Genomic DNA, 13959 nt, shown 5'->3' on the forward strand with positions numbered 1-13959 from the left:
CAAGAAGACAGCTTGTTTTTAATTTTGCAAAAAAAAAAAAAAAAAAAAAAAAAAAAAGAATACTCATTATTGAGCATAGCTACCAAAAGTCTGTTCTGAAAAAGTCTACATTTATATATAATTAGAAATAACATTATAGCATACATACTGTCTGGACTGGTGGACTTCACCAGTGCTAAGTCTAAGCAAACTCTCCATCTGGCAGTCAACAGGTTCACCACTGTACTTATTAATGTTACCGGAAGCGGTAACAGCAACCTGCCTGGTACATCCCCTTGAGTAAAAGGTATCTTTAAACAACCTACAGCTTTATTCAATAATTATAATGAGTTAATGCTTGAAAATAAAAAAGATAGTAGTTAAGAAACTTAACAGATGCAATATATTTCTGGTATACTGAGACCCGTAACTAACTTGCTACTACAAAATAATTCTACAACTAAGAAACAGAGAACAATGTCTTTGACAAGCTTTATCCAAGTAAAGTCAAATTTACTATATAAAGTTCCCCAAATAGGAATACAAAAATTTGATAACAGATACAGACAAAAAGCACCAAGTACCCAATTGCTTGTATTATTTTTCCAAATTACCACTACTTCACTTGGTCATTCAATAAACTTAAGAGCCCTGCATAATCCCTGAAACACAGAATGCTAAACATGCATTGAATAAGGTCATTATTAATTCTATCATAGCCTTCTTGCTAATTCTTTATTCGTTCAAATAACATTACTTGAGCACTTAAAAATGTGCATCAGGTATAGTTTCAGTGAACCAGGCAGACAGGAATTCTTAGTAGCATGGAAATTATTTAACAGAATCAACTCCTAATTATATTCGGAGAATGCCAGATATGGTGGGGGTTTGAGGGCGCCTGACATGGTACATAAGAGTTGTGATTAGCAATTCTGTCATCTGTTGTTCTACACTGACACATGGAAACACTGCCCCTAAATATTCTCACAAAAACAAATTCATCATGGGAGCCTGGGTGGTTGAGTCGGTTAAGCATCCAACTCTTGATCTTGGCTCAGGTCATGATCTCACAGTGACAGAGCCCTGCATCGGGCTCTGGGCTGACAGCTCGGAGCCCGCTGGGAATTCTCTCTCTCCCCTTTCTCTGCCCCTTCCTCACCTGTGCACACATGTTCTCTCTCTCTCTCAAAATAAATAAACTTTAAAAAATGAATAAAACTTTCTTTAAAAAACAAATTCACCAAAAGTTGACTATGTAAAAGATTTTAGATGGCATGAGGTATCTAATACATGTAGCATAACGTCTAACACGCAGAACGAACGCAAATAGAAGCTCTCTCCAGGGCACCTGGCTGGCTGGAGTCGGTGGAGTATTCGACTCTTGATCTCAGGGCTGTGGGTCTGAGACCCATGCTGGGTGTGGAGATCACTTAGAAATAAAATCTTAGAAGACAAGACAAGACAAGACAAGACAAGACAAGTTCTCTAAAGAAAGGGGAACAGTTTCATTCTTTAGTTGAGTTTGACTCACTTTTCTTCTTCATGCTGTTCTTGTTTTGATGCCCATCCTGTGCCATCTTTAGGTACAATGTTCACATTAGGGTCATTGCCTTTGTTTTCTGCTTTGAGACTTGGGAGGTTAGCAGGTGGAGGCATACGCCGTGAAATACCAACTTTTCCGAGACTCTGTAATCCATGTCGAGCTGCAACTAAAGATCAATAACATCAACTTTCTTACAACATCTATTTTATCGCTCAATTTATTCTTAAAACTATATAGAAAGACAACAGGAATTAATGAAATCTTGAACTATTATTTCCTAATATTTTAAAATATGAACTTTATTCATTCATTCATTCATTCATTCATTCTCTAGTTAACATACCATGTACTCTTGGCTTCAGGAGTAGAATCCAGTGATTCGTCACTTACATATGACACCCAGTGCTCATCCCAAAAGTGCCTTCCTTAATGCCCATCACCCATTTTCCCCACTCTCATCAATCTCTGAGTTTGTTCTCTGTACTATACATCTCCAAACTGTATAGTTTGGAGGTGCCTGGGTGGCTCAGTTGGTTAAACATAGTATCTGCCTTCAGCTCAGGTCATGATCTCGAAGGTTTTGAGTTCTAGCCCTGTATCGGACTATCTCTGCTCTCAGCCCAGAGCCTGCTTTGAATCCTCTGCACCCGCCCCCCCCCCCCCCCCAATCCTCCTCCTGCTCCTCTCGCACTGGTGCTCTCTCTCTCTCAAAATAAATAAACTTTAAAAACAAAACAAAACCTTTAAAAATGAGTCTCCTATGGTTTGCCTCTTTCTGTTTACGTCTTATTTTTCCTTCCCTTCCTCTATGATCATGTTAAGTTCCTCAAATTCCACATATGAGTGAAATCATGTGATATCTGTCTTTCTCTAAGAATTTTAAAACTAAGCCACATGCCAGCAACATAACCCACGGTAGAAATATTAAACTATCGAGTTACTAAAAAGATGATTTAAACAGTTTAACAACCAACCCTATTTACTATGAAAAGGAAAAACATGGGTGAAAACATGTCTTGTAATCTTTTCAGGGAATCTATTTTAAACCCCAAATTTAGTACATATTTAGAATATGCTAACTTCTCATTCATAATGAATACTGCTAACGTACCATACATACGTAACGTCCAGTTTTCACCTTTCACTGTAAACACTGGGTTCAAGTTATCAAGAAACAAACAAAACACCCCAGGACTGTCTTTATTCCGTAACTAAAAGTGGTGGTAAATACCCACTAATTCTATGCCTACCAATCTCATTGAACGAGATTCCCCTTTGGAACCACACAGTTCTACTTATTGTCTGCTGACAACAAATAAGAAAATAAAAAACATTTTAAAACACTTATAAATTTTCAGCTGTAAGATTATTTAATTTTTCCCCTGAAAAATGAACACATACACAAAGTCTAATGTACAGAGGGCTGCATAACCATGGGTTTGTCCTAGCTCCTAACAGGAATAGCTCCAGAATACCAATCACGGTAATAAAACAAAACCATGAAAATCATAAAAATATGCCACTTGTTTTTACTCACCTGTGGTTTTCTGAGTTTCTAAAGATTTACCCTTGTAAGTATTAAATAAACTGAGTGTTGCATACTTTTTCCCATCCTTTGCTTTTGTGCTCTGGCCTGACTTCTCCGACATTTCGGTGGAAACTCATCGAGTCCAAAACCTCCTGCCACACCCCTTCAAACCTTTAAGACACACATAAAAATGAAAAGTGAGGAAAATTTTAGAATTTATTAGCTAGCTTACTTTAAGAAACTCTCAGTAAATTCAAATGTTCCCAGAAATTCTGAAAAATAAAAACACTGAGAAATGAAATCAATCTTCAATAACTCATATCAACAATAATTTCAGGACACCTGGTTGGCTCAATTGGTTAGGCACCCAGCTCAGTTGGCTCAGTTGGTTGGCTCAGTTGGTTAGGCACCCAGCTTGGTTTCAGCTCAGGTCACGATCTCACGATTCATGAGATCAAGCCCTGCACTGGGCTCTGCACTGATAGTAAGTAGCCTGCTTGGGATTCTCTCTCTTTCACTCTCTCTCCCCCTCCTGCGTGCTCATGCTCTCTCGAAATGAACAAACTTAATAATAATAATTTCATACACTCCTTCACTACTGTCAAATTCCAAGAACACACAACCGTATCAATCAAAGTAAACTGTCCTGCCTTCAGTTAACACATTAGTGGTTTATAACCACTTAACTGTATCAGAATAAGAGTTTTAATCCAGAGGCTCCCGGCTAGCTCAGTTGACAGCACATGCTACTCGATCTCAGGATCATGAGTTCGAGCCCCATGTTGGGTATGGAGCCTACTTAAAAAAAAAAAAAAAAAAAAGAAGAAGAAAAAGAAAAATTTTAATCCATACTGAAATGAATAGTTCAACTACAGTAAATCTATGGAGACTGTCTTTCTATTTAATAAACAAAAACTATTCAATTTAATAGGTTGAGACGACAGGCATCAGTTCATACATATGGAATGTAAATATGATACAAGGATTACCATCATTCCTCTAAATTGCATGCCTCTGTTTTCAGGCAGTACGTGTCTTAAAAAACTACAGTAATTTAACAATTTAGAATAAAAGAAACATTCTATTTTCTCTGCAAACATTTCCTCATAAACCTAAGGTACATAAAAACAGTATTCTATTTCATGGGTATGGATTTAATGTTCAAGAAGTGGTGTGAACTTGTCAAAACAAGTCTCTCTATATAAAAGAAGTTATTAGAAGAAAATAGTATTTTTATGAACACTCATATACAAACAAAAAGAATTTCATCTTTGGGGCTAATATATCCTAATCTTGTGTGTGCCTTAACTAAAAACCAGTCTATTAATAAACACGAAAAATACACAAATTAGCTTATACTATTTTCCTTCCATTTCATGGAGTTCACACATATCAACCTTATGGTTTTGTTTTATATTTAAATATGTCTTTAAGTGGTTAGGGTGGAAGTAGGGCATAAGATGGCCAATTCTACCCCCAAACCCTACACCCATCAATAGCTAAAAGCACTGAGAACTGAAGCACAGAGAATAGATACATACATCATGCAAAAAGTATTCCAAATCAAGGAATGCCTATGCAGACTCTAACATCATAAAGATCATTTTGCCTACTGGTTTTACATTTGTCAACTGTAGAATCGGCATCACATGCAGAGGTGTGGTGTTACAGGTATATCAACCACCACATTCAATATATGTATAGTTCTATAGAATTTACCAAAAATTTTCACATTATCTCATTTCAGGCTAACAACTAACTGTATACTATAGTTAGTATCCTGATTTTACAGATGAAGAAACTGATGTTCACAGGTAAATGGGATTGGATTTGAAATCAAGGCCTTTGGGTCAGTCCATTATATCATGCCACCTCCTCCCCATGTAACTGTAGATAACCAGTTAGCTCTCCAGGTATACACTTAGCAAACAAGCTCTCCTTGATATAAATTGTGAAAAGGACTCACCGGCAACCAAAAGAACTACATGATATATAAATAGCTTGCTATCTGCTACCATATATGTAAGAATGCATACAATTCATTCCATTCCTAAGGTGCTAATGATGATGATGGTGTAAAGAGCTGTACTCCCAGAACCTATCGTGTTGACATATTTTCACCAATACCATGAACAAAGATGTAGGGAAAACATACATTCATCTACAATGACAAAAACAAAAAAGGGGCAGTGCATATTTACTAGATGATGAAATTAAGATTCAAAGAGATCTCTCTTCAGGTAAGAAAAAGTAACTGATATATCAAGAAAAAAAGTCAGTGGCGACTGGGTGGTTCAGTGGGTTGAGCGTCTTGACTCTTGATTTCAGCTCAATGTGTCCCTTCCTTTGCCCCTTCCCTGCGTGTGCGCTCTCTCTCTCTCTCAAAATAAATAAATAAATAAATAAATAATAGTAATAATAAATTTAAAAAGGAAAAAAAAGAGAAACAGTCAACTTGTTCTTTCACTCTCATTTAATGGCAGTTTAACACCTTAAACCTCTCAACCACTCCCTGCCACACTCTGTTAGTGGAGACCCTCACATGCCTACATCATAGACAAAACAACGTTTTAAGAAACTCCTCGGGGCGCCTGGGTGGCGCAGTCGGTTAAGCGTCCGACTTCAGCCAGGTCACGATCTCGCGGTCCGTGAGTTCGAGCCCCGCGTCGGGCTCTGGGATGATGGCCCAGAGCCTAGAGCCTGGAGCCTGTTTCCGATTCTGTGTCTCCCTCTCTCTCTGCCCCTCCCCCGTTCATGCTCTGTCTCTCTCTGTCCCAAAAATAAATAAACGTTGAAAAAAAAAATTTTTTTAAATAAAATAAAAAAAAGAAACTCCTGAAACACAGGGGCAAACCTACAAGCCCACCTGCATCTACATCCATCTTTCTCAACAGCGTCCCTGTCTCCAACTACTGGCACAGGGGTTCTCAACCATCATGTACAACTTACCAGAAATGCAAATTCTCAGGCCCCAACCCAGACCTGCCAAATCCAACCCTGAGGATGGGGCCCAGCATTCAGTTTTACCCAGTCCTCAGGCGATGCTGAGACACACACAAGTTTAGGATTCGCTGATTTATTAAAAGCAGATATATTCTAAGCCATGGTTCTTAATCCTTGCTGCACACTGGAATCACCTGGGACTTAAAATATGTCAGTATCTGTGGTTTCAAGGTGGGGCCTGGGCATCAATCCTTTGTTTGAAAAAATTCCTCAGCTGATTCTAATATGCAAGCAGTCTTCAAAATCACTGCAGTAAAGGGGATGTATCTTTCTTCCTATTCCTTAAAAAGAAAGAAGTGAAATAAAATATGCCCTTCAGTACATACTCTTTTCTCAAAAGAGGTTATTAAAATACACACTGGGTGTACTCTGCAGTGAGAAATACGGACAAAGAATCAACTTATTAGGCCACAAGAATACAGAGTAAACATGTGCTTTCATATGCTTATGACCTGCTCTTGTTTTTATGTTTTACAGTACCAACTACACCAGAAAAAAATATACATCAAATACACAAGATGGTATATAAATGAATTGAATGATAATTCCATCAAAAGGACAAACTATCACTTAATGTACCTAACTGGTATAAAAGAATATGCAGCTTAACAGGTGGTTTTTGAAGTTTTTATTTATTTATTTTGTGAGAGAAAGAGGGGATGGGGGGGATGGGAGCAGAGAGAGAATCCTAAGCAGTCTCCATACTGTCAGCACAAGGCCCGACAAAGGGCTGGATCCCACGAATCATGAGATCACGATCTGAGCCAAAATTAAGAGTTGGACACTCAACCAAGCCACCCAAGCACTCCACAATATGCATTTTTAAAACCAAAGAATTGGACGGGGTGCCTAGTAAGCTGTCGATTAAGCATCTCACAGCTTGTGAATTTGAGACCCATGTCAGGCTCTGTGCTGACAGCTCAGAGCCTGGAGCCTGCTTCACATTCTGTGTCTCCCTCTCTCTGCACCTTCCCCCACTCATACTCTGTCTCTCAAAAATGAATAAATGTTAAAATTTTTTTTTAAAAAACCAAAGAACTGGAGCCATAAGCAATAAAACTGTATAAATCAGAAAGGTCGATTCTACTACAGTGGTTTGCCAGTTGGTATGAGAACTTTTAAAGGCCAAAGTTTAATTTAGCCTACTTGCTTTTTGGGGTGTTCCTTCTGAAAGACTTGAGAAGATATACCCTGAAAAAGCCCCAAGTAGACTGAATCTTAGCTAACATATATCTGAAAGAAAAGCCAGTGACTTGTTCAAAATTTAAGATTACTTTTAGGACAAAGTATCAAAAGAATCCAACCAATCTAGCCTAAGCATGATCAAGATTTACCTTCACTTTGTATAATGTACTTAAAAAATATTTTTTAAGTGGAATTCCTGTTTGGGTGCCTAAAATAAATCAAAGAATCATAGCTACACAAGAATTTTCTAAGAAAGTAATAATCGGGCCTGACAGGTGTACACTTTCAGCTAAAATGAAGTAACAGGGATCAGATTTACATTCCCCTACTGAAACAATTCAACTCAAAAACTGGACAAAACACATTTTTATATATACCATCCAGTATATATAGACGTGTATCTGTATATACACATGTGCATATGTATAATTTTTATATGTAAGTAACACCAGAGCCTAAGATACTGCACATCAGGAAAGAAAGTACAGTGATCCCCAAAAGACAGAAAAAAGTGAATTGAGACCTACGGTTTCCTGAATTTAGTGCCTAGAGAGTTCCCAGGTCATGGCACTCAAGTGGAAGCTGGCAGACTGCCTGAGCGGAAAACTATGAAGCTGAGCTCAGGGTGCTAGGACAGAATATTTGAAAGAGAGTTATACAGAGAAAATGCTACAGACCTGAAGAGGATCCCCCTTGAATATTCAGCACAGTACCAGTGTGCAGATGTGTGTTAGAAAGCTACCAAAGCCAGGAAAGAACCTTCTTCTTTTTTTTTTTTTTTAATATTTATTTATTTTTGAAAGAGAGAGAACACATGGGGAAGGGGCAGAGAGAGAGAGAGAGAGGGAGACAAGAGGGTCCAAGCTGGCTCTGCACTGACAGCAGAGAGCCCAAACTCAGGAACCACAAGATCATGACCTGAGCCTGTCAGAAGCTTAACCCATTGAGCCACCCAGCTGCCCCAGGAAAGAACCATTTTAATCAGAGGAACAGTACATGCTATTCACAAAGGGCGGGGAATAGTGTCTGTTCTCACCAGCCAGACTTAAAAAACAACAACGAAACTCTTAAATCACTGGGTATTGGATAGAGTATTAACGAACACCTCATCTCAGCAGTGGTTAAAAAAAAATAGTACCCAAAGTAAAAGTAAACACTGATCTGGAAATCTTAAAGCAACACTCAAAAGGATCAAACTGTTGTTCCCCAGTAACCAAGTCTGAAAGAAATTTAAAGAATGTATATAAAAAAGAAGGAAAATCCAACACCCAAGAGAGTAAAATCTACACTGTTGCATGCAAATAAAAATTACACAGGCACGAAAAGATGAACCACATTAAAGAATCAATCAATTGAAACCAACCCAGGTGACCCAGTGGCCATAAACCATTGTTAAACCAGTTTTTTAAAAGTATAACTGCATTCTATATATTCAACAAGAAGGTTGACTACAAATAGAGACATGAAAGATATTTAAAAATCAAAATTTAGGGGCGCCTGGGTGGCTCAGTCGGTTAAGCGGCCGACTTCAGCTCAGGTCACGATCTCGCGGTCCGTGAGTTTGAGCCCCGCGTCGGGATCTGTGCTGACAGCTCAGAGCCTGGAGCCTGTTTCGGATTCTGTGTCTCCCTCTCTCTGACCCTCCCCCGTTCATGCTCTGTCTCCCTCTGTCTCAAAAATAAATAAACATTAAAAAAAAAAATTAAAAATCAAAATTTATAGAAATGAAAAACACACTGGATGGGACTAGCAGCATTTTAGGCATTTTGATAAAAAAAAAAATAGTGAACTTGGAAGTCATCAGTAGATGAAAAGACAATGCGAAAAAAAGAACTTAAGAAAAAAAAGTATCAGTATGCCTTGAGACGACTTCAAGCAGCCTAATCTTTGTGTAATAGCAGTCACTTAAGTAGGGTGAGAGAAAAAATAATGACCAAGTGTTACAAATTTGATGAAAACTACAAACCCAGGTCCAAAGGACTCAACAAATCCAAGCATAAAAAATATAAGGAAAATCACACCAAAAGCACATCATAATCAAATTGTTCAAAACTAAAAATAAAGAAGGGAACCTGGCTGGCTCAGGCAATAAAATATACAACTCTTGATTTTAGGGTTGTGAGTTTGAGCCCCATGTTGGGTGTAGAGATTACTTAAAAATAAAAAAGTCTTTTAAAAAAATCTGTAACAATAAAGAGAAAATCTTTTTTTCCCAAATTTTATTTTTGAGAGAGAGAGAGAGCACAGGTAGGGAAGGGGAAAGAGAGAGAGAGAGAGAGAGAGAAGAGAAGAGAAGAGAAGAGAAGAGAAGAGAAGAGAAGAGAAGAGAAGAGAAGAGACAGGAATCCGAAGCAGGCTCCAGGTTCTGAGCTGTCAGCACAAAGCCTGACACAGGGATCAAACCCATGATTATGACCTGACCAGAAATCAAGAGTCAGACACTTAACTGACTGAGCCACCCAGGCGCCCCCTAAGGAGAAAATTTTAAAAGCAACAAAAGAGGGGCACCTGGGTGGCTTGGTCAGTTGAGTGTCGTCATGATCTCACAGGTTCGAGCCCTGCATCAGGCTCAGTCCTGACAGCTCAGAGCCTGGAGCCTGTTTTGCATTCCGGGTCTCCTTCTCTCTCTGCCCGTCCCCCCACTTGTCTCTGTCTCCCTGTCTCTCAAAAATAAATAAATGTAAAAAATAAAAAAAATATTTTTTTAAAGCAACAAGAGAAACAAACATAAAAAAAACAACAGCAGGGGCACCTGGGTCAGCTCAGGTTATGATCTCACAGTATGCGAGTTCGAGCGTCACACTGGGCTTTGTGCTGTCAGTGCAGAGTCCACCTCAGATCCTCTGTCTCCCTCTCTCTGCACCTCCCCTGTTGGCGATCTCCCTCTCTCAAAAATAAGTAAACATTAAAAAATTTTTGTTAAGGATACTTAAAAAAACAACTCTTGTTGGAAATGATGCAAGTGAGAAATGTTGCAGCCTCATGCCTAAAAGTATTGAAAGAAAAAGACCCTGATGAACTTAGAGTTCTCTACTGAATAAAAATATCTTTCAAAACTGAAGAACAGGGGCGCCTGGGTGGCGCAGTTGGTTAAGCGTCCGACTTCAGCCAGGTCACGATCTCGCGGTCCGTGAGTTCGAGCCCCGCGTCAGGCTCTGGGCTGATGGCTCAGAGCCTGGAGCCTGTTTCCGATTCTGTGTCTCCCTCTCTCTCTGCCCCTCCCCCGTTCATGCTCTGTCTCTCTCTGTCCCAAAAATAAATAAACGTTGAAAAAAAATTAAAAAAAAAAAACAACAAAAAACTGAAGAACAAAAAAGGGGTTGGGGCTTTCTCAGACACAAGAAACCTGAAAGAATTCATCACTAGCAGGACCTACACTACAAGAAATATTAAATATTAAAGTTCTTCAACTAGGAAAAAAAATGGCAACATCAGAATCTAGGTCTACAGAAAAGAATGAACCACACCAGAAAGAGAACTAAAGGAATAATATATGAGATTTTTTTATTATTTAAGTATCTTTATCCCAGGAATGCAAGGTTGGTTTAACAATCAAAAATCAATGCATTTCACCATAGATAAGCACACGATTATCTCAATATCAAAAGGCACATGACAAAGCCAATACCTATCCCTGATAACAATTCTAAGTAAACTAGGGCTCATCTTGATAAAGGGCATGTATGAAAACCAACAAAAAAATAAAGTCTATTAGTAAAATACAAAAACCTATAGCAACATCATACTTAATGGTAAAAGACTGAATGCTTACTCCTGTCCTCCCAAAGATCAGGAATAAGACAAAGATATCAATTCTCTCCTTCTGTCCAACACTGTACTAGAAGTTCTAGCCAGTGCAATAAGAAGAAAAAGAAACAAAAGGAATTCAGAATGGGAGGGATGAAATAAAACTCTTGACTTTGCTGAACTGATCATATTTGCAGAAAATCTAACAGGTTCTAGAAAAAGCTATTAGAACTAAAAGAGTCTACCAAGGTTGCACACAAGACACAAGATCAATATATAAAAATCTGTTGTAGGGCCCCCTGGTTGTCTCACAGGTTCGGGTTCCTGTAATCAAGTCCTCTGTGTTGACAGTGTGTAGCCCGGTTGGGATTCTTTCTCTACCTCTCTCTCTGCCCCGCCTCCCTCCTCGCACTGTCTCTGTCTCTCTCAAAAAAAAATCAACATTAAAAAAAAATCTTTTTTTAAAAAGATAAAACTACAAATCATCGAAGAAGACCTAGATACATGATGCTATGCCCTGTGCATGGATCAGAAGACCCAATATATATGAGATGCGATTCCTTGCCAAATTGATCTACAGATTCAAAGAAATCCCAAACAAAATCAAAGAAGGAATTTCAGGGGGAGAGAGTGGTAGAATTTATCAAGCTGGTTCTAAAACTCATGAAGAAATAAACAGGACCTAGAATAATCAAAAGAGCTTTAAAAAGAAAGTTGGAAGACCAAGACATTGGTCACCTGATTTCAGTACTTATCAAACAGCCATGAACACAGTGTGGTATTGGCCTAAAAAAGACTGATCAATGAAACAGTACAGAGTGCAGAAATATAAATATACACAGGCATCTGATTTTTTACAAATGTGAAGAAAATGCAGTGGATAAAGTACAATCTTCTCAACGAGTGGTGGTAGAGCAATTAGGTATACAAAATATACAAAAAATGAATTCTAATCCATACCTCCTACCATATACAAACAACTCAAAATGGACCATAGCAAAGAGTACAAACTGAAGTTAGAAGACATGAGCATTCTGGAGATCTAATGCACAGCATTACGGTTACAGTCAAAATGATACATTATATACACCAAAGTTGGTAAGAGAGAAGAATTTAAATGTTCTCTCTACACAAAAAAATAACTATGTGATGAAAAGAACACCAACTAATGTTACAGTAATAATCATCTGGCAGTACAGAAATGCATGAAATCAAGTCAACACACATACCTCAAACTTCTACAATGTGATATGTTAATTGTATCCCAATTTTTAAAAAAGGGGGCATAGACAAAATGTAAAAACTTAAAACAAGGGAGAAAGTCTTCGCAACCCTGGGTTAAAGAATTATTTGACAGCACATTAGAATCTGCTCTCAGGGGTCTTTGTGGTGACTGAAAGGATAGGTAAATATGATCATTTCAGACAATAACAAATGCTACGAATGAAACCACACAGGATAATATGAGAAAGTAAGACACAGTGGAACTACTAGTTGATCGCCACAGGCCTCCCTGAGGGAAACGCTTCTGATTTGGATCTAACGGGGAAGGAGCCTGCTTCAAGGATGAAGAAAAAGCAAATACAAAGGCCCTATGGTCCTGACATGCTTATCATGTTTGAAAACATAAAAGCTGAATAAGTACAAACTAGTGAGAAAGAGAGTTGAAAGGGAAAGAGAAGTTTGCATGAGAAAGTCTATTAGAATTTTAAATGTCATCTTTAAAGTAATGTGAAACCATTTGATTCCGAACAGAGACGTGTCTTTGGTTTTAAAAATATCCTGGCTACAATGTGGAGAATGGATTGTGTAGAGCCAAAGGTACAAGGTGGAAACATCATAGACTGCAACAGCCTAGGCACAAGATGCAGCTGTGGCTAAAAATTGGAGACTAGATACATGAGGTCACACATAATATCAACACTAAAAGGAGTTTGGAAGAAGTTGATTCCAACCCCTGTGGATGACCTTGAGGGGCTGAAGACTTGAGCGGGGGAAGTAACTGCAGATGTGGTGGAAACAGCAAGAGAACTGAATGAGAAGTGGAGCCCAAAGATGGAACTAAATTGCTGCAATCTCCGCATCAAACTTAAATGGATGAGAAGTTGCTTCTTAGGGATGAGCAAAGAAAGTGTTTCTTGAGATGGATTCTACTCCTGGTGAAGATGCTGAAACGACAATAAAGGATTCAGAATATTACATAAACTTAGCTGATAAAACAGTGGCAGGGTTTGAGAAGACTGACTCTAATTCTTTTTAAGTTTATTTATTTATTTGGGGAGAGAGAGAACATGATCCGGGGATGGGCAGAGAGAGAGAGAATACCAATTCAATCGATGTGGCAAACTTCACTGCTGTCTTATTTTAAGAAACTGCAACAGCCCCCCAACCTTCAGCTACTACCACCTTCATCAGTCAGTAACATCAAGGCAAGATCCTCCATGAGCAAAAAGATTACGACTCACTGAAAGCTAAGATGATGGTTAGCATTTTTTTATCAATAAAGTAATTTTTCATTAAAGTATATACACTGTTTTTATAAAACATACCGCTATTGCACACTTAATAGACTATAATACAGTATAAACATAATTTTCACATGCACTGGGAAACCAAAAAATTTTTCATTTAATTTGCTTTATTGAGGTATTTACCTTATTACACTGGTCTGGAACTGAACCCACAATATCCCCAAGGTATTCAAGTATAGCCACAGTTGAGAACCACTGGGGGGATAAAACTAATTTTGATCTGGGATAAGTGGGTTCATGTCTGAGGGAGAGAGGCAGGAGAAGAAGTCAGAGTAGGCAGCAGAAGTCAGATTTTGCAGAGCCTAGTAGACTAGGATAGGACTATTGTCCAATTTAATCTAAATGTCATGAAGAGCCACTGGAGGAAAATTAATAAAAAATCTCAACTGCTGAGTAAACCCAGGGCTGCATTCAGCAGATCCACACCTTCAGTAACAGAACAA

General features: G+C 38.4%; 1 protein-coding gene across 1 annotated transcript in view; it reads right to left on the reverse strand.

Annotated features, from left to right (window-relative positions):
• Positions 1–13959, reverse strand: part of PRRC2C (proline rich coiled-coil 2C) — a 95779-nt gene that overhangs the window by 67186 nt on the left and 14634 nt on the right. Inside the window, 2 exon segments of the mRNA XM_045452936.1 lie at positions 1511–1688; positions 3060–3221. Of these exon segments, the coding sequence (XP_045308892.1) occupies positions 1511–1688; positions 3060–3171 (290 nt within the window). The 5' untranslated portion in view covers positions 3172–3221.

The sequence above is a fragment of the Leopardus geoffroyi genome, chromosome C3, assembly GCF_018350155.1.
Source record: "Leopardus geoffroyi isolate Oge1 chromosome C3, O.geoffroyi_Oge1_pat1.0, whole genome shotgun sequence".
Classification (NCBI taxonomy): Eukaryota; Metazoa; Chordata; class Mammalia; order Carnivora; family Felidae; genus Leopardus; species Leopardus geoffroyi.